This window comes from Callithrix jacchus, chromosome 6, assembly GCF_049354715.1.
Source record: "Callithrix jacchus isolate 240 chromosome 6, calJac240_pri, whole genome shotgun sequence".
In the NCBI taxonomy this organism is placed as follows: domain Eukaryota; kingdom Metazoa; phylum Chordata; class Mammalia; order Primates; family Cebidae; genus Callithrix; species Callithrix jacchus.
In genome coordinates, this window is record NC_133507.1 from 55,485,723 (window position 1) to 55,509,685 (window position 23,963).

Below are 23,963 nucleotides of genomic sequence, written 5' to 3' on the forward strand. Positions count from 1 at the left end.
GATTTTGGATTGAGTTTGGAGATGAGGGCTGACATTGCAGAATGCTAAGTTTCCAGCTTCTGAAGAAAAGCTCAGGGAACCGAAAACTGAAAGGAAACCCTGAAGCTGCACTGTCCAATATGATAGCCACTAGTCACATGGGGCCATTCACATTTAACTTTAATTAAAATAAAAAACTTCAGTTCTGACTCAGTCACACTAGCCACATTTCCAGTTCCTAATGGTCACGTGTTAGTGGCTATGGTAATAGGCAGTGCACACACAGAATATTTCCATCATCACAGGTAGATTTTTTATGGGACTGCACTGTAAAGACACAAGTAAATATATATTTGAGAGAAAACCAGAAAGCTGATGTTTCAAGGGAGGAGAGAGTGTTAAGGAGAAAATATTTACAGTGTCAAATGCTGAGATTGGGTGTAGAATTCTATTAGGAAGGCAGTAGGAAGACAGCAAGTTATTGAGATTTTGGACAAGGAAAGGGAGGAAAGAAAAAAGATAGTAGCTAGAGACAACTACAGTCACATGGAGGATTTTTAAAGACAGGAAGGAATGTTTATCCTTCAAACACAACAATGTTTGAAGACAAATGGACAAAGGCCTGTGAAGATGTTAAGAGTCCCCACATCCAAGCCTGCCCTTGCTTCTCTCTGTAGCTCTAGGCTCAATTTGATAATAGTCTGTTGGCGATCCATCTCATGGAAGTCCTGCGAGCGCCTCCAGCTCAGCACATCTAAGACCAAACTCATGATGGCCCATTCCTTACTCATGCTTCTTTAAAATCCTTTACTTCAGTTCATCTTTACAGTTACTAAAAGCTGGGACACTTAGTCATATTTGAATCATTCTCTCTTGTCTCCACCCCTTTGATCAGTTACCTGGGGATACTAATTTTACTACAGTACTTCTATCAGGCTTTTTTTTTTTTTTTAGTTTAAAATAATGCTCGTATTTCAGGCAAAGAGAACAATAGAGAGAACAGAATAATAATGCACTTGGCCTAGCTTAAGTAAAACTTGCAAATGTAAACAAAGCCCATGGGAAACTCATTCAAATCCCATTCTCCTCTTCATACCAAGGGTAATCACCAAATAGCACTTATTCCTTTGCAATTACAGTGTTACTACATAAGTATATATCCATATATAGTATAGAATATCATTTGGTACATTTAAAAACTTTATATAAAGTAGCATAATGTTTATTCTTCCATAATTAACTTTTATCACACAATATTGTCTGAGATTTATCCATGACAGTCATCTTTTCATTTAATATATTAATTATGGATTGTTCTGTTTATATATCAATGCATGTCTATTATACATATAGGCATGTGTATATATACATATATATGTGTATAGATTATTAGCTGCAAAAATTCTGTTCCTTAAAGGCTGGTAAAAACTGCTTTCAATATTTTCTACAGTACAATATGATCTTCTCTTGGCATCATCATTATTTTTCCCTTTTCTCTTCTAACTAGGTTCTGGGTATCGTTGACTTTTTTGAGATTAGTTGATGTATGTGTATGTCTGGTTTATATGACCAGAGAAAATAAACAAATTCTATTATAAAATGGAATCAAGTATGAATACATTCCATGCTGAAGAGGTTGTTGCTCCTCATTTAAGGACATCACACTTTAATGGCTTCAGGTTATTTATTACTATTTTTGAGAAAGAAAGAGATGAAATATGAGTGTATTTAATGTAAACTAGAATGTTTATGAAGTGTGATAGTCATTACGTAGTAGAACAAATTAAGATCCTTGAAATCCAGTGTGAACAGATTAAAGAGATCTCACATGGTTAAAAGTAAGGTCACAATCATAGAAACAAAGGTTATGTTCTTGAGACATTAATTTAGGTTGACTGATACAGAATTGCCACCTTTTAAGATAAAAAGCAGTCACATATTGGCAATTTCAAATGGTCAACTTGATAGATGTTCAGGAGGGAAGGAATGCAGAAGAAGGGAGTGTGAAGGAAAGAGCATAGGTCTTCAGGTGTTGTGCCATTAGCCAGGGCCATCACTGTTTAATACTGAATGGCTAGGCTCTTGCAGATGTAGATCAAACAATATTTAGTTGTCTCTTCTCTTTGTAGGGAAGAAAGGGGTTGCAAAATATTCCACATCAGCAGGTGTATAGAAGCCTTTGGGGATTTTTCACCATCATCACATTTCCAAAGAAGTTAAGAAAACTTACAAAAACATATGACATTTTTGAAAGTGAGGAAATCGAGGATATGGGTAAATAGTGACATCCAGATCTGCTAACATAATGTAAACAATGGCCAGCACAGAACTTCCTCAAATTGTTTTGGAAGAGAAAGTATAAATAATATCCAGTACTGTGATTCTCTCCCTGTTAAGCAATTGCAATTTTGAGTTTCTATGTAAATGTAGCAGTAGGTGCCATTGAGAGGCAGCCTTCTATTAAGAATATGTCTTTTAATCAAATTGTATTTCAAGACTTGACTACAATACTGAAATAGCTAGAACAACTTTCAAGAGACTACTTTAACTGTTAACCATTTTTTAAAGATACTTCATGACAATAACTCAAGTATCGTCTAAAAGCATTCTCTGAATCTGAATAAAGTAGTGAGTGCTTCTGGTATATACATCTTTTGTTGTTAAAGAATTTAAAAATGTATACATAGTATTTGCACATGTTTATGGGGTACATGTGGTATTTTGATACAATGCAGTGGATAATGATCAAATCAGAGTGTTTCGGGTATCTATTACTTTGGACATTTTTTTTTGCCCCCTCTCCCCTGTCACCTTGAACATTTGTCATTTCTTGTGTTGGGAACATTTCCAAAGCTTCTCTTCTAGTTATTTTGAAATATACAATATGTTGCTATTAACTATAGTCACTCTACTGTGCTATTAAACATTAGAATTTATTCCTTCTAAGTAACCGTATGTTTGTACCAATTAACCAACCTACCTACATTGTGGGTGGGGTGATAGAAGCATTGCATCAAAAGCAGTATAGTTAGTTCAGGTAGGTTTTAAAAAATATTTTTAGACAAGAGTCTCACTCTGGCTGGAGTGTAGTGGCGTGATCTCGGCTCACTGCAACCTCCACCTCCCAGGTTCAAGTGATTCTCCTGCTTCAGCCTCCCAAGTAGCTGGGATTACATATATGTCCCACCATGCCTGGCTAATTTTTGTATTTCAAGTAGAGACAGGGTTTCACCACGGGGGGGGGAGGCTGGTTTCGAACTTCTGATCTCAAGTGATCTGCCCTCCTCGGCCTCCCAAAGTGCTGGGGTTACAGGTGTGAGCCACTGCGCCGGGCTAGGTTATTTCTTTTCTCAGAAGAAGTTTTTTGCTTGTCAAAATCTTTTGCTGGTCAAAACGGTCTACGGACATGCCGCCCTCACCCCCCAAAAAAGAAAGAAAAAAGACCATGTCTTATGTCAATTGCCAATTGGTATCAATGAAGAAATGAATTTAATCCCTGTGGCCAAGTACTTTGCTCTTTAGGTAGCTGGATTAACGCTTTGCAAAAAGGGCATGGGGATAGTGTACTTATACCCACAGAACATATCCCCCACTCCTGAAAAAACACACCTGAAAAATTCTTTCAAGGGAAAGAGCTACTTTCCATCCAACATATACAAGCAGGAAGAGTGACAATAGTGACTTCCTCTCTCCCTGTCCACTGATTTTCACCTGTCCTGCTCTTCAAAGCACCCATGTCTTTTTTTCCATCATCCCATCCCAAATCAGTTTTGTGACTTTCATTTCCTTAAAAGTTTTTGTTGTAAAATATTACACTAGTTACACTATTCAACTTTGAAAGTGATTTTTCCACTTAAATGAGACCACAAGGATTTACTATTAGATGAGATTTATTCTTGGACTCAGAATTTTGAGTCTCATTTCCGCATGTCTGTGGTTTTTAGGTCAATTCCCTGGAAATGCGATCTTTCTACAATTAAGAGCAAAGTAACCATACAATGTTTCTGATCCTGTGAGCATAGGCGGTTAAGTGCTTTGGCACTGGGATGCAAACTCACTATCTCACAAATGGATTACCTATTAAGTTAGTGCACACGAAATCTAGTTAAAGTGCTTGGACTTCACAACCTTGTCCACCAACATAACATCACATATCACACAAAATATAATAATCATAGTAATGGGAAGTAAGATTTTTAAAAAAGAGGTATTGTGGACAGTGTTTCCACGTCTTGAATTTAACTTCTTGGCAACTATACCTGAAGGTAACAGGCAGAGATGTCTCTTGGTTGGCAAAACACAGATAAAACCTGAGCATTTTCCCCCAGGATGACAGCAAGATACCAAGGATGCCAAAGAGGGAAGGAGTGTTAACCTAAGCCAATACGTGGAACAAGGTTGTAAAATACAACAAAAATGTTCCAATGGGGGAAAAGAGGTACTTCACCGGTTCACTTTAAAAATATTGGCAATGGTTGATGGGTTTGTTTCAGGAGGTACCTGGCTTGGTACCAGGAGGATTAAGAGGCCGGGAATAATACGTTTGTGCAGCAAAATGATTGTGTGACTGATTTTTAAAAAAGTAGAATTCTGCCCCATTGGATACCTATACACTGCACAAATAAAATGAAATGTACTTCAAGTCCTTGCTTTGGTGCCACTGGCCAGAATTAAAGCTCTCCTTCCAGATGTGAGATGACATGAGATTTCCTTTTTGCTTTAAATGCCTGCCTCCAGGGTACGTGAAAGTGGGAGATTGGTAAGCTGAGGCTAAGGGGGCTGGGAGCGAGATGGCTGTGACTGTAAATGTGAGAGCAGAACGTGTGAGAGAAAATCCTCCTCCAGCCTCGGAGGGGGTGTCTCCCCTAATACCAGCTCCCTCCCCCCGGGCTCGTGGGGCGGGTCTGGTTCGCTCAGTAGCTGCAGCGCCCGCAACAGCAGCCCCGGGGCTGAGCGGCGGTGGCCTCCTGGAAGCACAAGGAAACGGCGGCTCCAAGAGCGCGAGGCCCTGGGGAGATCCGGCCGAGGCTGCCGCCGAGATGGAGGAAGCGTCGAGTGGAGCCGGAGTCACCGGGGACGAATTTCCTCCCCAGCTCAGCTCCCCCACAGCTTGGTTAGGCCTGCTCCGACCGCTTGCGAGGTGGAAGAGGCCTGCGCCTCGGGCCTGGCAGCCGCAGCCGACAAGAGAGGCGGGCACAGCGGGGTAACCGGCGAGCCGTAGCCGCTCTCGGGAACCTACGCTGCCACGGCCGCTCATTGTCTCTCCCCTTCCACCCGGGGGGCAAACAGGAAGCGCGACGCCTGGCAGAGCGACGGACGGGCGCCTGAACCAATGAGCACAGCCGATGGAGAGAGCGGCGGCGAATGAGGGCCAAGAAGAGGGGCGGGAGTTCCGGGCGGGCTGTCACCCTCTTCCCCCCTTTTGGGCTGGAGGCTCCACCTTTTGTGTTTCCCGCACAGTCAATCAAAATAGGAAAAAAAATCCCCGGACCGCTCCGGCCGTGTCCGCCGCCGCTTCCCGCATCCTCTCCCGCCGCCGCCGCCTTCGCTCCTCACCATGTGTAAGGCGGCGGGGAGCCCCGCCTGAGGTGCCCTAAACACACTATGACCGGTACGTAAAGCCGAGAGAGAGCAACCGTTGCTGCTGCCGCCGCCGCTGCTGCCGACGACCACAGCCAGCCTGGGGCCGCCGCCTCCGGTCCCGGCCCCGTGTGTGCGACCGAGTGTCTGTGAGAGGCAGAAAGCTGCACTCCCCTCCGCCTCCCTCCCTTCCCCGCCAGCTACCGTCCACCCCCGAAGCCCCAGCAACGCCGTCTCCCCGCCAGGCCCCGGGGCGGGCGGTGCGGTCCGCCGGGAGCGCATCCCCCTGTGTGCGGGCGCGGGCGGGCGTGTGTGAGTGACTGACGGTGCGAGAGGAGCGAGCGCGAGTGCGAGCGAGCGGCGCGAAGGGAAAGGGGAGGAGAGGAGAGGAGAGGGGGCAGGGGCAGCGCGGGGAGGAGGAGGAGGGAAAGAGGAGGAGGAGGAGGAGGGTTACAGGCAGCGGCGGGCGGGGGCAGCAGCAGGAGGGGAGGAGGGAGCCGCCGCCGCCGCCGCCGGAGGGCGGGTGGGGGAGGGGAAAGGGGCCTGGGTCCGGGCTTTGGGAGTAATTTCGCCTCGGCCCGCGGGCCCCCTCCCTCTCCGCCACCCGCCTTCCTCCCCACCCCCACCCCCCCGCGCTGTGCCTGCAGCTCCCGAAAAGCCCGTGAAACAAGAGGAAATGGCTGCCTTGGACGTGGACAGCGGCGGCGGCGGCGGCGGCCACGGCGAGTATCTGCAGCAGCAGCAACAGCACGGAAACGGCGCGGTGGCGGCGGCGGCGGCGGCGGCCCAGGTGAGGAGCGGCTGAGCCCCGGTCCGGCTCCCCCCTCGCGCCGCTTTCTCCTCCCCTCGCCTCTCCCCTCCCTCCTCACTTCTCCCCTCCCTCCTCGCCTCTCTCCTCTCCTCCCCTCCGCTCCCCTCCCCCCGCCCCGGGTGCTGCCCGCCCGAGGCGCCAACGCTCCGACCCCGCCCGCGCCGCCCCGCCCGCCGCCTTTTTTGTGCGCTTGTGAGTGTGGGCCCCAGCGCGCCCTCCCGGGGGTGGGTTCCGGGCGGAAGGCGGAGGCCCGGCGCGCAGCCCGCCCGCCTGCCCGCGGACCGGGGAGCTGGGGTGCGTGGAGCGGGGTTCGCCAGGCAGGGGCCGGCGGCGGGACCAGGAGGAGGAGGACGACGAGGAGAGCGCGGGCTGGCGCTCGCCCGGGCGCAGTCGGCGGGGACCGAGTCGCACTTCCTGTGCGAGCGACGGCCCGGCCCTAACCGCCACCCCCTCCCCCTGTCTCCCTCTCTGAACCCGCCCATCGGGGGTAGGACACTCAGCCGTCACCGCTTGCTCTGCTGGCCGCTACCTGCAGCAAGATAGGGCCGCCATCGCCGGGCGACGACGAGGAGGAGGCGGCCGCCGCAGCCGGGGCCCCCGCCGCCGCCGGAGCGGTAAGTCCCGCGCACGGCCCGCCCCCGCCGAGGCCCGGCGCCCGCCATCCCGGGCCCGCGGCGCGCCCGCCCAAAAGGCCTCCGCGGTGCCCGCGCTTCCCCCGATCCGGACGGGCCGCCGGGCCTCAGGGCGCCCTTTCCTGCTCTTTCGCATCCCTGCTTGGATCTGAAGCCAGCTCAGGCTTTCTCGAAATTGTCACTGCGGCACCTCAAGCAAAATTCTTTACAAAATGAAGTCTGAGAGGGCGGGGGTGGAGGACTCCAAAATGGATGTTTGAGCAATTCATATCAGTGCTGAAAACTCCTTCGCTGAACACTACAAAATTTTCAAGCACAGCCTAACGGCCATAGATACTATCAACTACAGGCAGTGTCTAGTTTTTAGTTTTGAACCTGGAGCATTTTCTGTTGGAAGTTACAAGATTTTACTGCTTTAAACCACACATTATTTAAAAAATGAGGGTTTAGTCTTTGAATTATCCTTTTGTATGCAGGAGTGAACACTCTTTGCTTTTTTAGTGACCATTTGAAATCATTCAATTTTAGTTTTTGTAGACTACTTAAATTTGCAGTGGTTTTTTTTTTTTTGGTGACGGGATAAGTGAAACATTTAGCAGCCTTTGAAATTAGCAAAGATTCTTGGAAAGTACTTTAGCTTTTGAAATAGAGTGTGACTGTCAGTGTTAGAAACAAAAGTATATGTAAGACATTATATTAACATGAATACTAATAGTACTAAGAGTTGAATTTGGTTGGTAAAACTATAATTTATTATGACTGCTAGTCAGGTAAGACGTGGGGTTTTCTGTAGTATTTTCACAGTGTTTAGGGCAAGGGGAGGAGCTCGCATGTGTTATTTGGGGCTTAATACAAATAGTGTAGGACAGTTTTTAGACTGTCGATTGTGAATTTTACATTTGGATCATTGCTGTTGTGTTAATATGTAGATTTGTTCACCTATTAAAATAATGAAAACCCACTCGTGTGTGCGTGTGTGTGTGTGTGTGTGTGTGTGTGTGGTGGATCATAGGAATTGATTTGTGGAGTGATACTTTGAATAGTCACTGAAGACAAGTTTGATCTGCAGCAAATGCTTAGTATGTCCAAGTATTTAAAAGTTAAACTAAATTTAAGCTATTATTGGTAAATAGATTTGTAATTTTAGTGCTTTGTTATAGGGGATGTGAATAGTTTTAATGTCTTGTTTTTTCATAAGCAGATTAAGATGTAAAATTATTAGATATTGTTATATTTAAACACATTTATGAATTGGTAGGCGTTCAGCTTCACTGAGGGTTGGTAGACCTTTTTTTATGAACTGTATCCCTCTAGTTCCAAAGTGCCCAAACCAACTGTTTATGTTAAAAAACTACTGCATAAGTAAAATTAGAAAGTAGATTGCTTCTACTAATCTTTTTTCCATTTCTAATGGAACAGAACTTTTAACTGCAATTTGTAAAGTTTGGATATCAGTTTACAGATGGTGGAGGGGAGAAGTAAGGAAGTATGGGTGAAAAATAAGTGTATGTACATGTATATGTGAGTCTGAGGCCCTAGGATACAGTACTGTCTTCAGCCTTAGCCATCTGTGGCCATGTACCTGTAGGAAAGTTGTTTCTATGCCTTTTTAGCTTCTTCTCTGAATTACTGGATTATTCCTGACAACACATTTGCTGCCAGATGAACATGAACTAGAATCAGTCTGATAAATCTGAGATTTACCAATCAGATTCATCGTAATTTGCCAATCATAGTAAAATGAAAATAGTTTTGCCTAAAAAAAAAAAAACCGTCTTTTTTTTTAATGATGTTTGGTACTGGCACACAAGACTTTTCACTTTGTGTAAAATTGGTAAGACTGGCTTGAGTATATTTGCCTTAGCAAATAGAAAATTTTTTTTCCAGTGCAAATCTAAACTTGACATTTTTTCTTCACATCTTCAAAAAGGAAGGAAATTCACATGAATTCATGGGCTTAGATAATCTTTCATTGCTCAAATGACTGGGAACCATGAAAGGTTATAGCTGTGTTTTTAAGTAATTGTACTTTGGAATAATTTAAAATTTACAGAAAAGTTGGAAATACAGAACTGAGAGTCATCTCAGACCCGTCATCCAGCTTCCCCTAATGTTAACCGTGATACATTTGTCAAAACTAAAAAGTGAACATTGGTAATGATGTTACTAACTAGACTTCATTTGCATTTCACCAGGTTTTCCACTGATGTCCATTTTCTCTTCTGGGATCCAGTCCAGGGTAGATAACACATTGCGTATATATTGTTTTGTTTAAACAAGTGGAAATATGCACATATAGTTCAACTTTATGCCAGTTTAGCTTGGTATTTTGAGATTAAAGGGACCCTGAAAAGCCAATCAGCTGTGCCGAAGATTGTTTTTAATATTTGGACTTTGAATTTGTCATGAAAGAGGATCCTAGCCAAGGGTGTTTGGATAACCACAGTACATTGCTGAAGAAGTGTAGTCACAAAGCAGTCTCACATATAATGTCCTGCAACATGGACTCTGAAAGATGGTTTTATAGCAAGGCTCTTTTGTACTTAAGTTGTGTGGCTAATTTTAGTAGTAAACCAGGAAATAGAAAAAAGTAGACCTTTGTGCAAGTATTAACTTTGACCAGTTTGCGTTTATGCGAACTTGTAGATTATTAATTTACTTACTGCATTTGTATTTTTGTGGGATAAACTTAAGCGAACATTATGAAAATGATTGCCTGATCTTTGGTTTAGGTGGTAAATTTAGTGTTGGCTAATTTGTCACGTAAATGTTGGTAAGCTAAAAATCTAATGACTTCAAAAAAAGTCATTTTGCCATTATTTAAAATAAGACCTATGTTGTCATTGTAACTAATTCGTTGGGTAGTGTAATTATTTCTATTTTAAGTCTGTTTAAGTTCTTTTAGTGCTCTTTGAAGATTTGAAGAAACTTGGATATTTGCCTAAGTTCTTAGTTTGTTTCCACCTCGGCTTCACACTTGTTCTTGCTTCCAGTTATACTCCTTCCTTTCCTATTTCTGGCTTTCATAAAGGCATATGTGGGAACTAAGTTAATGATCATTTCCAAATGCTGTGGAATAGGTGGTGTGAATTTTTTCTTTTTCCCTTTCCACGGGTATTTTTGTATGTAGAGAGTCTTAGAGTGCTTAGTTACAACCTTTTACAATACTAATGCCAACATGCATGTTAGATGTTTTGTTTTTTTCAGAAAGTCTCCCTTTGTCTCCCAGGATGGAGTGCAGGGGTGCAGTTATGGCTCACTGCAACCTCCACCACTGGGGCTCAATTGATCCTCCCACCTCAGCCTCCCTAGTAGCTGAGACTATAGGCATGTGCCACCACACCTGGCTAATTTTTGTGGAGATGGGGTTTCCCCATGTTGCCCAGGCTTGTCTTGAACTCCTAGACTCAAAGGATCCACCCACCTGGGTTTTGTTTGTTAATTGTCCAGTAAGAATATTAGGTACTGAGAGAAACACTGGTGGATTTTTAATTTAGTTTGTAAACTTATGTAGACATAAGTTATGTAGAGGATTATCTTGCTTCTAAACCAAATACTATTATCTAGGTTGCCTGTTTTAATTTAATTTTTATTGTTTTGAGACTGAGTCTTGCACTGTTGCCCAGGCTGGAGTGCAGTGGCACAGTCTTTGCTCACTGTGACCTCCACCTCCCAGGTCCGAGGCTGGCTAATTTTTTTGTGTTTTAGTAGAGATGGGGTTTCACCATGTTGGCCAGGCTGGTCTCGAACTCCTGACCTTGTGATCAGTCCGCTTCTGCCTCCAAAAGTGCTGAGATTACAGGCGTGAGCCATTGTGCCCCACCATGGTTGTGTTTTTAAATCTCTTTTTCTTCCTTTGTTTCTATAGTGTTTCCGGTAGTCTGACAGAATATTTTTCAAACTTTTTTTTTTTTTGGTTTCAGATGACTTTCTAATTTATTCCTTTCCCATTTGGTATTTAGTGTACTTTATCTCTTTCAGTGGTGTATTCCTGATGAAATTTCTTTTACAAATGATTGTGCTATAAGGCTTTATAGTTTTGAAATATTTGGGGCTGATGCATTATGGAAATAAATAGGTTTAAAATTGGTTTAGACTTTTTCATAGAAGATTCTTAATGTCTCAAAATTTATTTTGATCCATTTTGTCATTGTGTTTGCAATGATTTTAAAGTAAAATAACCATTCAGTAAATATATATTGATCTTACTCTTTGTAGGGAATTGTGCCAGGCATTGAATGGATATTTTTCAAATCTATTCTCATAATCTTAGTAATCAAAATGATTTTGGGATTGCACAATACTCAATAGTTTATAAAACTTAATGTTTTACTGTGGTTCTTACGACCCTGCAGGGTAATGTTTTTCTGGTTGTTGACATGGGGAAATTGAGTTGATCTCACACAATTCCACATTGTAGTCAGAACTAGAACTCAGTTCTGAGTTCTTTTCTTTCTAGTATAATATGTTCTTCTCTGTGAGGCATATTTTTAGCATAAATTATCTAGTAGTTTTCTGATTTTTTTCCTCCATTTAGAAAATAGGGTGTTTAGCACATTTTTTTTAAACTGCAAATTCATTACCTTAAAAAAGTCCCTTTTCTTGCTTGATTCTTTTACTTAAATTATCTGTTGCTTTTTGTTTTCATCTTTGTGCTTCACAGGTATTTTATATGCTTTTCATTTCGTGCTTATTCAGAAAAGTTCTGAACACATCACTTTGCTCTAGGTTTGGAGATTTTCCTTCAATTAATGGCCTAACTTGCTGGGATAAATGGAACTACAGTTTATTTTTATCTGGTTTCTGGAGATTGGGTGACTTGGGCAGTATTTACTCAGATTTGTCATTTGAGTAGTTGTATTTTATTTTCAAGGAATTTCTTGAAAGCTGTTCAGTGTTGGTTGAATATCTGCCTTTATTACTATTTTGTAAAAAAATCCAAAAATTTTAGATGCTGTAAATTTGACTTTTTTTTTTTTTAAAGAAAGGAAACAGGACAAAATGCCAGTATTATAAAATTAATTTGTGTCTGAATTGCTGTATTCTTTGATAAAAGTTCAATACTTGTAAATTTAATGCTAGTCAGAAAAAAATTTCAGTGGATTCTCCAGGTGAGCAATAACCTTAAGATAAAGATTGGATTTTAGACACTTTAGTGTAGATTTTAATATATAGATTTAAATATTTGTAGTTTACTTAAAGTGTTAAGAGACTGAAATAAAGCATGATTTGTCACTGTAATGTTAGGAAAGGTAACTTAACCTTGTAATTTCTATACCAGATTGAAGTTGCAGAATGACATGTGACTTTAATGTCTGATGCTTCATTTTAAAATAGTTTAGTTAGTGTAATTTAAGTGTATGTAAGACAGATTACTGTTTTAGTTCAGGCCTAGAGATTTGTATTGGGTCTCACAGTTTCTCAGCCTTTAGTCTCTTCTGCATTTCAGTCTCCTTTACTGAGACTTAGTTTATCTTTATAAAACACAGATGTGATTGCACCACTCACTTGCTTATAAACCTTTTATAACCTTCATTCACTATCTACAGGATAAAGTCCAAACAATTTAGTGGGATCTGTGAAGCCATTTACAAGCCTTGATAAAAATGTCTAGTCCTGTTCCCCTTTTCTCTCTGAATATGAGCCTTTTTGTGACCTTGTCTTCAACTCCAAACTGTGTATTATTATTTAGGGTTTCTTTCTGTCTGTGATTTTGTTTCTATGCCTTTCTTAATGCCTCTTTTTTTTTAATTGACTATAGTAAAATCTTACCATTTGTTCTAATACTAGTTTAAAATATCGCTAATGAAATCTTTTTTTTTTCAGTCTTGTATCTTCCGCAGTGTTTGATCATATGACTAGTATATGCTACTTTTCACATTGTATTATCATGGATATATTTGCTTGGATTTACAGTGAACCATTTGAAGATAGGACTTGTATGTCATGGTTTACTCACATGTGTATTTCATCTTGGTAAATTATATTCAAATGTTTTAATTGAGTCGTTTAACTGTGGTTCATTCACTGAAATATTGTATATACTTCTCTACTATGTCTTCATGAGAGTTAGGTAGTGAGTTTCTTTAACTGAAGATTTTTTTGTTTATCATATTTGCATTAAGTTTTATGGAATGGTTTATGTTGGGAGAACTGTATATGTCTTTACTGATATTTATAGTTTTGGACTCCCATTGAGAATTCGATGAAACCCTAGATTTTCTTTCTCCCTTTCAAATTGTGTTAATATTTTATCAAAATGTTGGCATGCTGTTTTAAAGGGCTTCCTTGAATTGAAGCCCAATTATGGATCTTAGGTTGACAGTGCTGGGCTAGATAAACTTATGTTTCCATTGTCTTATGATTTGGGGAGTTACTGAACTCACGGATAGATCTAGAAAGAAGTAGGAGAAGGATGGCTTTATTTGGATAGTAAATTATATAGGTCTTATTTCCTATGTCTTTGCTATTGGTCTTGGGGGAAGGTATGACACAGACATGATATGGTGTTTAAGGGCCTGGGTTTTGGAGTCAAGTTTAGCCTAGTTTTAAATCCTGTCTTGTTTGTTTGATAGCTATGTGATTTTGTCCCTCAGTTTTCTCAGTTGTGAAATAGGGATAATATCTATTATTATAAAATCTATCATAAAAACGATTTCATAGGATCGTTTTAAGGAGTAAATTACATAATCCTCTAAATCTCTCTCATAGTTCTTGGCATATAAAAGCTTAAATATTAAATATTATTGCCATTATTTTCCTAAAAAAAAAAACTACTCTTGGCATTGACTTGTAGGGTTTTATTGCTTTCTGCTTTTCTACATTGGATTTTTTTCCAGTCTTGTCTAATCCATAAACTGTGGGGATGATAACTGAGCTTCTAGCAGGTCCAGAAGCATACAGACTGTTGCTTTACCTGCTATTCTAAGTTTGCAGGATAATGCCAGGCTTATACCAGAATACAAAAAATATATGCCAGGTATTCTACTGCAAATTTAGAATAGTAGGTAGAGCCACAGTCTGTATGCTCCAGCTTCTGATTCTAGAGAAACCTTTCAAATGGGGCTGCGTGGGTCATGTGGTCCCAGGGCAGTGACCTTTTCTCATTAAATTTTTTTAAGGTCTTTATTTTTTAATAGTTCACAGAAAAAGTAAAGAGTTTGATAGCTTGCTGATAGAATAGTCCTAGCCATGAGTTTACTTTAGAGTATGTTAATACATGCCACAAAGGAGTAGATTTAATTGTTTGATTTGAAGTTTATAGCAATAATGAATAAATCTTTTCTAACTCGATGACAATACACTATGCTGTTTCCTTTTTATATGCAAATATAACACACCTGATTCAGTCATAGCCAACTTCGCTGTTTTTTTTAAAACTGTACAGTGTTAGAGGTCATAGACACAGAATTAGAAGATTGGTTGGTGGTTGTGATGAACATGCTGAGAATTTTTTTTTATTCCACTCAAATAGGATGAATTGTTTTTGCAGAACAATTCTGGAATTGTTCTGGAAGTGATAATTATTGTAGTTCACATAGTACTGTACTTACTGTATTTGAAGATAAGTTGAATTTTCAGGTAGTAGGATTTATACCAGTTTTTAGAATGTTTTGAGAGTTCGTTTAAATATACCACAAATATATCACATTTTTGTTTTCTTCATCCAGACAGGTGATTTGGCTTCTGCACAGTTAGGAGGAGCACCAAACCGATGGGAGGTTTTGTCAGCCACACCTACAACTATAAAAGATGAAGCTGGTAATCTAGTGCAGATTCCAAGTGCTACTACTTCAAGTGGGCAGTATGTTCTTCCCCTTCAGAATTTGCAGAATCAACAAATATTTTCAGTTGCACCAGGATCAGATTCATCAAATGGTACAGTGTCCAATGTTCAATATCAAGTAATACCACAGATTCAGTCAACAGATGGTCAGCAGGTTCAAATTGGTTTCACAGGCTCTTCAGATAATGGGGGTATAAATCAAGAAAGCAGTCAAATTCAGATCATTCCTGGCTCTAATCAAACCTTACTTGCCTCTGGAACACCTCCTGCTAACATCCAGAATCTTATACCACAGACTGGTCAAGTCCAGGTTCAGGGAGTTGCAATTGGTGGTTCATCTTTTCCTGGTCAAACCCAAGTAGTTGCTAATGTGCCTCTTGGTCTGCCAGGAAATATTACGTTTGTACCAATCAATAGTGTCGATCTAGATTCTTTGGGACTCTCGGGCAGTTCTCAGACAATGACTGCAGGCATTAATGCCGATGGACATTTGATAAACACAGGACAAGCTATGGATAGTTCAGACAATTCAGAAAGGACTGGTGAGCGGGTTTCTCCTGATATTAATGAAACTAATACCGATACAGATTTATTTGTGCCAACATCCTCTTCATCACAGTTGCCTGTTACAATAGATAGTACAGGTATATTACAACAAAACACAAATAGCTTGACTACATCTAGTGGGCAAGTTCATTCTTCAGATCTTCAGGGAAATTATATCCAGTCGCCTGTTTCTGAAGAGACACAGGCACAGAATATTCAGGTTTCTACAGCACAGCCTGTTGTACAACATCTACAACTTCAAGAGTCTCAGCAGCCAACCAGTCAAGCCCAAATTGTGCAAGGTATTACACCACAGACAATCCATGGTGTGCAAGCCAGTGGTCAAAATATATCACAGCAGGCTTTGCAAAATCTTCAGTTGCAGCTGAATCCTGGAACCTTTTTAATTCAGGCACAGACAGTGACCCCTTCTGGACAGATAACTTGGCAAACGTTTCAAGTACAAGGGGTCCAGAACTTGCAGAATTTGCAAATACAGAATACTGCTGCCCAACAAATAACTTTGACGCCTGTTCAAACACTCACACTTGGTCAAGTTGCGGCAGGTGGAGCCTTCACTTCAACTCCAGTTAGTCTAAGCACTGGTCAGTTGCCAAATCTACAGACAGTTACAGTAAACTCTATAGATTCTACTGGTATACAGCTACATCCAGGAGAGAATGCTGACAGTCCTGCAGGTGAGTCTTATGTCATACCATAAATGAGCTCAGTGATAATACATAGAGGGAAATTTTTTGCTTTAGGTGTTTTATCAGCATCAGGCTCATGTTAGAGGTAACGATCAATGTTTGTATGAAAATATGTTTGTATGAAAGTAGACATCAAAGTATTTTCCAGATTGTTCTTTGAAAGTTTGTAGTTTTTGAAGTTAGGGATTCATTTTTTCTATCATGCCAATTACATTTGTAGTTTTTTTTAAACAATTTTATATTTGTTTTGACATCTGATTGATATTATTATCAGTCATTATAAAATTTTCATTTGGCGGTAGAGTGTCTTGATTGGCCTTAGCATGATTAAAAATTTTATGCATTCTGTTTGGTTGAGGAGTCAGGTTGGTATAGTGAAAACATGGTACAGGGAATAAAGACTACTTGTATGCCTTACCCACTTGCTAGGTGTGTGATTTTGGTTATTTTTCTCTTGTAAACTCAGTTTCCTCGTTGTGTAAATTGGACTAGGTAACTGTCTAGGTGACCTTCCAGACCAAAAATTCTTTGATTCTGTGATGGGGGCATTAAATTTAGCTGTGCTAGAAATAGTTATTGATAGTATGAGTAGATATTTCAGAAGTCTACTCTTACAGTTGTATAAGAATTAAATAATAAAGTTTAAAAAGAGATAATTTCGTTTTTACCCTATCAATGTGGTCTGTCTACAAAACATTTGAATGTTTTGTTGTGCACTAAATACTGAACTTAATTACTTTAATTCTATTTTGTATTTGGATTTCTGTGGAGATTGTACTATTAGTCTTTCACCATGTCAGTGATTCTAAATTCTTACATTGGGAGATTTTAACTGAACCGATTGAAATAACTCCCATCACCATTTAGAGATTACCTTTTTTCTTTTGAGAAATTTGTGATACATGCTTAGAAAATTGGAATGGTCTTAGAACCTCAGATTTGTATTTGGAAATCCTTTAATTGCATTTGAGCCTTCTGAAGCTGTGATGCTGTGATGATTTTTTTTGTTGTTGTTTTGAGATGTGGTCTCACTCTGTAGCCCAGGTTGGAGTGCAGTGGCATGATCTCAGCTCACTGCAACCTCTGTATCCTGGGTTCCAGTTCAAGCAGTTCTCCTACCTCAGCTTCCCAAGTAGCTGGGATTATAGGCATAAGCCACCATGCCTAACTAATTTTTATATTTCTTAGTAGAGATGGGGTTTTACCATGTTGGCCAGTCTGGGCTTGAACTCCTGACCTCGTGATGTGCCCACCTTGGCCTCCCAAAGTGCTGTGATTACAGGTGTGAGCCACCGTGCCTGGCTGCTGTGATGATTGTTTTAGGGGTTGGCATTAGGATTTCTGAAACTGGTTTAGAACAGTAGTTTTTTTGTTTTTTGTTTTGAGATAGAGTCTTGCTCTGTTGCCCAGACCGAAGGGCTCACTGCAACCTCTGCATCCTGGGTTCAAGCAATTCTCATGCCTCAGCCTCCCGAGTACCTGGGATTACAGGTGTACACCACTGTGCCTGGCTACTTTTTTTTTTTTTTTGAGACAGAGTCTTGCTCTGTCACCCAGGCTGGAGTGCAGTGTGCAATCTCGGCTCACTGCAAAGTCCACCTCCTGAGTTCAAATGATTCTTCTGCCTCAGCCTCCCCAATAGCTGGGATTACAGACATTCACCACTATGCCTAATTTTTGCATTTTTTTTTTTTTTTTAAGTAGAGACGGAGTTTTACTATGTTGGCCAGGCTAGTCTCAAACTCCTAGGTGATCCGTGCATTTCAGCCTCCCAAAGTGCTGGGATTACAGGTGTGAGCTACTGCACCCTGCCAGTTTTTGTATTTTTAGTAGAGATGTGCTGACACTTGCAGTGGTGGTGGATAAAGCTGCTTGTGTCTTAGCATAAATCAGGGCAGTGACAGCAAACTGTAATAGTATTTGCTATATTCTTCATGACCATGCACTTGCAGTTAAAGAAAAATCCCAGTTTCACTGAAGAATCACCTTGATGAACTAGTAAGAGTAGTTTTACTAAATCTTGACCCTTGAGGGCTGCATGTCTTTTTTAAAAATAATGACTTTATTGGGATATAATTCACATACCATAATACTCTTTATACAATTCACTGGTTATAACTATGGTCATAGAGTTGTACAACCATCACGATCTAACTTTAGAGCATTTTTATCACCCCAAAAGGAAACCCATACTCTTTAGCAGTCACTCTTCATTCCCTTCCCCTCAGCCCCTGACAACCACTATTCTACTTTCTGTCCCTTTGGATTTGCCTGTTATTTCATATCAGTGTAACTGTACAATATGTGGACTTTGGTGTTTGACTTCTTTCATTTAGCATGATGTTTTCAAGGTTCATCTGTGTCATAGCATGTGTCAGTACTTCATTTCTTTTTATGGCTTGAATACTATTCCATTGTATGGATATACCACATTTTATTTATCTGTTGATGGACATATAGGTTGTTTCCACTTTTTTGCTATTATGAATAATGCTGCTGTGAACATTTGTGTAGGTAGTATTTTGTGTGGAAATGTTTTCTTTTGGATATGTACCTAGGACTGGATTGTTGGGTTATATGACAATTTTAACGGTTGTGTTTTTCTGAAGAGACTACACTGTTTTACATTCTCATCAGCAATGTGTTGAGGGTTCCAGTTTCTCTCTAGTTCCACCAACCTTATTATTGCCTGTGTTTCTGATTATAGCCATCCTAGTGGGTACGAAGTGGTATCTTGCTATGGTTTTGGGTTGTAGTTCCTACTGCATATCTTTATAGTATTCTTCGTGATGAAATGGGAACTGTGCTTTAATAAAGGATTTTTGCTGTATATCAAAATAAGAAATGTCTTTAAACACTTTTTTTTCTCACTTATGCAGTTCTGTGAGTTGTAAGCAGAACTAGATGCTATTTTCATGAAATACTGTTTTTGCTTGAAAGAATGACTGATTAACTGTGGTTTTGAGATTAATGTAGTTAAGTGACAGATACTTTATAAAAAAAAAAAATGAAGTAAGCCTGTCATGTGAAGGAAGAAAATTTGTGCTTTCCAATGAAAATTAGGATTTTGGAAAACTCAAATCTATTATGAGCTTGACAGATTCTTAATATTTTTCTGTTGAGATGGGTAGTGATACTAATAAAGCTTTTTTGATACTGTATTTTAATGAAATGTGCTAACTCTTGGAAGAGCCGTATGATAGCTCAGTGAACCAGCAGTTTTCAAATGACCAACTCATATTATAAAATTACGTATGGGTAAAAGATCCATTCAAAGTGCAAGATAGACCAATAACAATATAGAAAGTTTACTGATAGAGTGTCAGATTCCACATTTGGACTGAACTTGAAGAAACTAACACTTGTTAAGTTTGGTGTAGTATCAAAGAAAACCCACAATAGGCTGAAAGGATATTAGGTTATTCTTGCCCTTTCCAGGTACATATCTGTGAAAGTAGATACTCTTCATACGCTTCAGCCGGAGCCATGTATTGCTCTTAAGAGATTGAATGCAGAAGCAGATCTGAGGCTTTAATGTCTTTTATTTACTGTACATATTACAGAAATTTGTAAAAGTGTAAAACATGGTTTTCTCATTAAACCTTTTTGTTTTGAAAAATGTTTTTCATAAAATGTTAATTTATGTTAATGTATAATGGATTTATTTTTAATGAATTAAAAAATTTAAATTTCTGTTTATGATACGGTATATGTCGATATATACACATATACCACATGGACGAAAGTTTTTTGTGAATGTCAGTACTATATAAGTGTTTGGAAAGGAGTTCTGAGACTAAAAGGTTTGAGAGTAAGGTGGCAGACTACTGAAGACATGAAAGATAGTTTTTAGAAACCAGTTTTTAATGTGCATACAAGATTAATGTTACAGAGTTCTATAGATGTTGGAAAAAAAATCTCTAGAAACTTTGTGATTTTGGTTGGTCATGAAACTTAGTTGGTATAAAGCACTAAGTTCTTCAGTAAAGTAATTTCTTTTCAAATGTTACCAGAATAGAAACACTGTATGAATTGAATACAAAATGAAATTTTACTTTATTGAATGGTAGCCAGGAAGAGTAAAATAAATACTCCAGAAAGCCATTAAATTTGAATTTTGTCCTGATTTTAAAGGAATGGGGAAATTATTTGAGAAAGTAAAAGTTAAATAAAGCAAGTGAGAATTAAAATGCTGTATAAGACATGGCATATTTAGTAATTAAAAACTAGGAAGTTGCCGGGCATGGTGTCTCATGCCTGTAATCCCAGCACTTTGGGAGGCCAGGGTGGGCTGATCACCTGAGATCACGAGTTCGAGACCAGCCTGACCAACATGGAGGAACCCTGTCTCTACTAAAAATACAAAAATTAGCTGGGCATGGTGGCTTATGCGTGTAATCCCAGCTACTTGGAAGGCTGAGGTAGAAGAATCACTTGAACCCAGGAAGCAGAGGTTAGGGTGAGCCAAGATTGTGCCATTGCACTCCAGCCTGGGTAACAAGAGCAAAAGTTTGTCTCAAAGAAAAAAAGTAGGAAGTTTTCATTTTGGGGACATAAACTTTCCTTTGGTTTGCTGTCTTTTTAATTGGTAAGAAGGGAGATTACGTTATGTTAAGATGCTTATATTAAGATGCTTTTTCTCACCAGAACATTAGAGCAAAACATTTTTATCAGTGTTACGTGTAGTATGCCCAGATGAAAATGCTGAAAACGTTGATATCCTTGGTTTGCCCTATTTTTTTTAAAGAGACAGGGTCTCTGTCGCCTAGGCTGGAGTGTAGTGGCATGATTATAACACATTGTGATCTCAAACTCCTGGCCTCAGCCTCCTGAGTGGCTAGAAGTTTAGGCTGGTGCCACCATGTCCAGCTAAGTTTAAAATTTTTTGTAGAGATTGCATCTTGCTATGTTGCCCAGGTTGGTCTTGAACTTCTAGGTATAAGCAGTCCTCTTGCTGTGGCCTCCCAAAGTGTTGGAATTATAGGCATGAGCCACCGTGCCTAGCCTGCATTTTACTTTTGATAAGCATGACAGTACTGTAACAGTTTCCCTCACCCAATAAAGGAGAAAGTGCTTTTTTTTAAAAAAAAAAAAAAAACCCAGGGCTCTGGAATTTGCCTTTTTGTTTGTTTGTTTGTTTTTGTAAGTTTAAAGCTCCCCTTTAACAAAAATGACCTCTACTCCAGCCTGTTTTAAGCGGTAAGTCTGAGTTTGGTCCCTTCTCTTTTGGTGTACCTTTACTACTCCTTATCCTTTAGAAGCCAAATCTCCATCTTCCTGGAAACATCAGGCACGAAGCTGAAACCCTACTCATCTTACATATTTCTGTCCATTTCTGGCCTACTGAGAAATGCATACTGTTTTAGAAAACTTCGTGTTGTCTCATTTTTACTTTATTATTGCTGTGTATTTGAAACTGGGTGAAAGGAGGCAAAGTATGATTTTTTTTTTTTTTTTTTTTTGAGACAGACAGACTGTCGCTCAGGCTGGAGTGCAGTGGTGTGATCTCTGCTCACTGCAACCCCCCCCCCCCCTGCCCCTGCTCGTGTCAAGCGATTCTCCTGCCTCAGCCTCCCAAGTAGCTGGGATTATAGGCCTCTGCCACCGCGCTGGGTAACTTTTGTATTTTTTTTATAGAAATAGGGTTTCACCGTCTTGGCCAGGCTGGTCTTGAACTCCTAACCTCATGATCCGCTTGCCTTGGCCTCCCAAAGTGCTGGGATTACAGGTGTGACCCACCGTGCCCAGCCCAAAATATGAATTTATATATCTTTCCAATGTCAAAAATTTCCCCAAATTTAAGCCAAAACTTAATTCAGTCTCTCAAATTTTAGTCCTTTACCAGATTTTGTTTTATCTAAATACAGTTTATCTTTCATGACTGGGTATATTTAAAATGCAGTCAGGTGTTTAAAGTTAGAAGAAGAGTTTATAGAAGTCATTTCTTCTTAAAAGCAAAAAACTTAATGTTTAGAATTCCCCATTATTCATGAAAAACTGGATAGTTGCAGGTTAACTGGTAGTCATCTTTTTTTATTAGCAGAGAAAATAGAAGCCTTATAAAAGGCTGGATTTTTTTTAACTTTAATAAAAGTATTTATAGATTGACAGGCAAAAGAGAGGGATGGATCTCTTATGGGCTCCTATTGTGTCAGGTACTGTTTAGGTGTTTTTAGATGTATTATCTCATATAATTCTTACATTAATCTATTTACTATTTTCACTGTTGGATAGGAGAGAAACTGGCCCAAGGCTTCACAGCCAGGCTTTGTTCTTTTCACAGTACTATAATGTCTTGGCAGTGTGCTCTTTAATTTACATCAGTATTGTATTTTTCTTCCCGTTTTTTTGGGATATTTTTATTTTGGATTTTTTTGTTTCTTTTTGGGGGTAAAGATACTAGCCTTCTTGAATAAAGTATTTTCTACATGGTAAGTGGAGGAAATGTCTTCTGAAACATTTTTATTGGTACTTCTAACAAGACAAAAGATAAATCCTTACCGATTTTACCTCAGGGATCACTGTCAGATCTGGTTGATTATAGAAATGAACAATTACTGCTAAGGGCCAACTCTTGCTTGAAAAGTAGAGTGCATGATGGAAATGTGGTCTTTTTAGAGTTAGAGAAAGAATGGAAAAAATGTGAAGACTGTGATCTGTGCTGATTTAAAGTAATTGGTAGACCTTCCTTTTGACCCTCTTACACAACATAAAAGGGACCAACCTAGCTGTTGCTTTATGTAGACTTTAAAGTTGTCTTATCAGAAATAACCCGAGGATGGTTTATTTAGGTGTCATACCACTTAGCTTGGTTATGTCTGAGCTTCTCTTCATTTGTGAATCACATGTGTTTTGCATGCTATGGTCTTTAAATTTTAGAAATTAAGATTTTTATTTTAAAGCTTGGGGAAAACCTATCTATATTCCGATTTTCCAATAGTGTTTTCTTTCCTTATTAATTTTGATTTTTCTTAAAATTATGTATTATAATTGTGTATTTTCTGTACTTAAAGTGGCTTTATCTGTTCACCAAAGTAATACATGCTTGATATGGAAAACAAAAACATGGGGAAAAAAATATATAAATATATATATATATTTTTAATAAAGACAAATGAGGTGGCAAAAACATGGAAATATTTAATGTAGAAAGTGAAATTTTTTCTCATCTCTTATAAGACTTAGTATCATATACATTTTAGAATATTGTTATAATTATACTGCATATACACTTTAAAAAATATTGCTTAATTTTTAATTTTATTTAAGGAGGATGAAAATAGAATAGTCCCCCTACTCCCTTATCAGTGTGGGATAGTTTGAAGACCCCCAGTGGATGCCTGAAACCTTAGGGATTGTCAAACCCTATAAGCAGTATGTTTTTTACTATACGATATTGTTTGGGTAGCGTGTACAGTGGACAGGCTGGACAAAGGAATGATTCACTTCCCAGGCGGGATGGAATGAGACAGCCTGAGATTTCTTAGTGCAAAGAACAGCATGTAATTTAAAACTTACAAAGTGTTTATTTCTGGAATTTTTAATTTCATATTTTCAGACTATGATTGACTCTGGGTATCTGAAACCATTGTGGAAAACAAAACCTTGGATAAGGGTATAAGGACCTCCTATGCTTGCTGAGTATTTAGGTCAGGAATTAACATCCTATTTAATTAGCTATTAATACAGATCAAAGTACCCCACTTGAAGAAAAGCCCAGAGTTAGATTCATTCCTGAAAACTAAAAGGTGGAGTAGGGCTCTTTTTTTTGTTAAAGGGGAGCTGCAAAAAGTTGTTGCTGTTTGTTACCCTGAGGTATAGCTTAAATGAAGATTTACAGAGATGGGAAGATGCAGGGAAATAGGAGGACATCAGCAGTCTATGACCACCACATCTGAACCAGTCTGAACCATTGAACT

General features: G+C 39.7%; 1 protein-coding gene across 7 annotated transcripts in view; it reads left to right on the forward strand.

Annotated features, from left to right (window-relative positions):
• SP3 (Sp3 transcription factor) overlaps nt 1-23,963 on the forward strand; it is a 128,279-nt gene that overhangs the window by 62,971 nt on the left and 41,345 nt on the right. For 3 of the 7 annotated variants that reach the window (XM_078327385.1, XM_078327383.1, XM_078327384.1), the window contains exons 3-5: nt 6,207-6,349; nt 6,862-6,984; nt 14,673-16,032. In XM_078327385.1, coding sequence (XP_078183511.1) covers nt 6,236-6,349; nt 6,862-6,984; nt 14,673-16,032 — 1,597 coding nt within the window. In that variant the 5' untranslated portion in view covers nt 6,207-6,235. Of the gene's footprint in view, nt 1-4,885; nt 5,591-6,206; nt 6,350-6,861; nt 6,985-9,193; nt 9,242-14,672; nt 16,033-23,963 lie in introns of those variants that run through there. The other 4 variants (XR_013518874.1, XM_035304523.3, XM_035304524.3 and 1 more) reach the window with 3 other exon arrangements.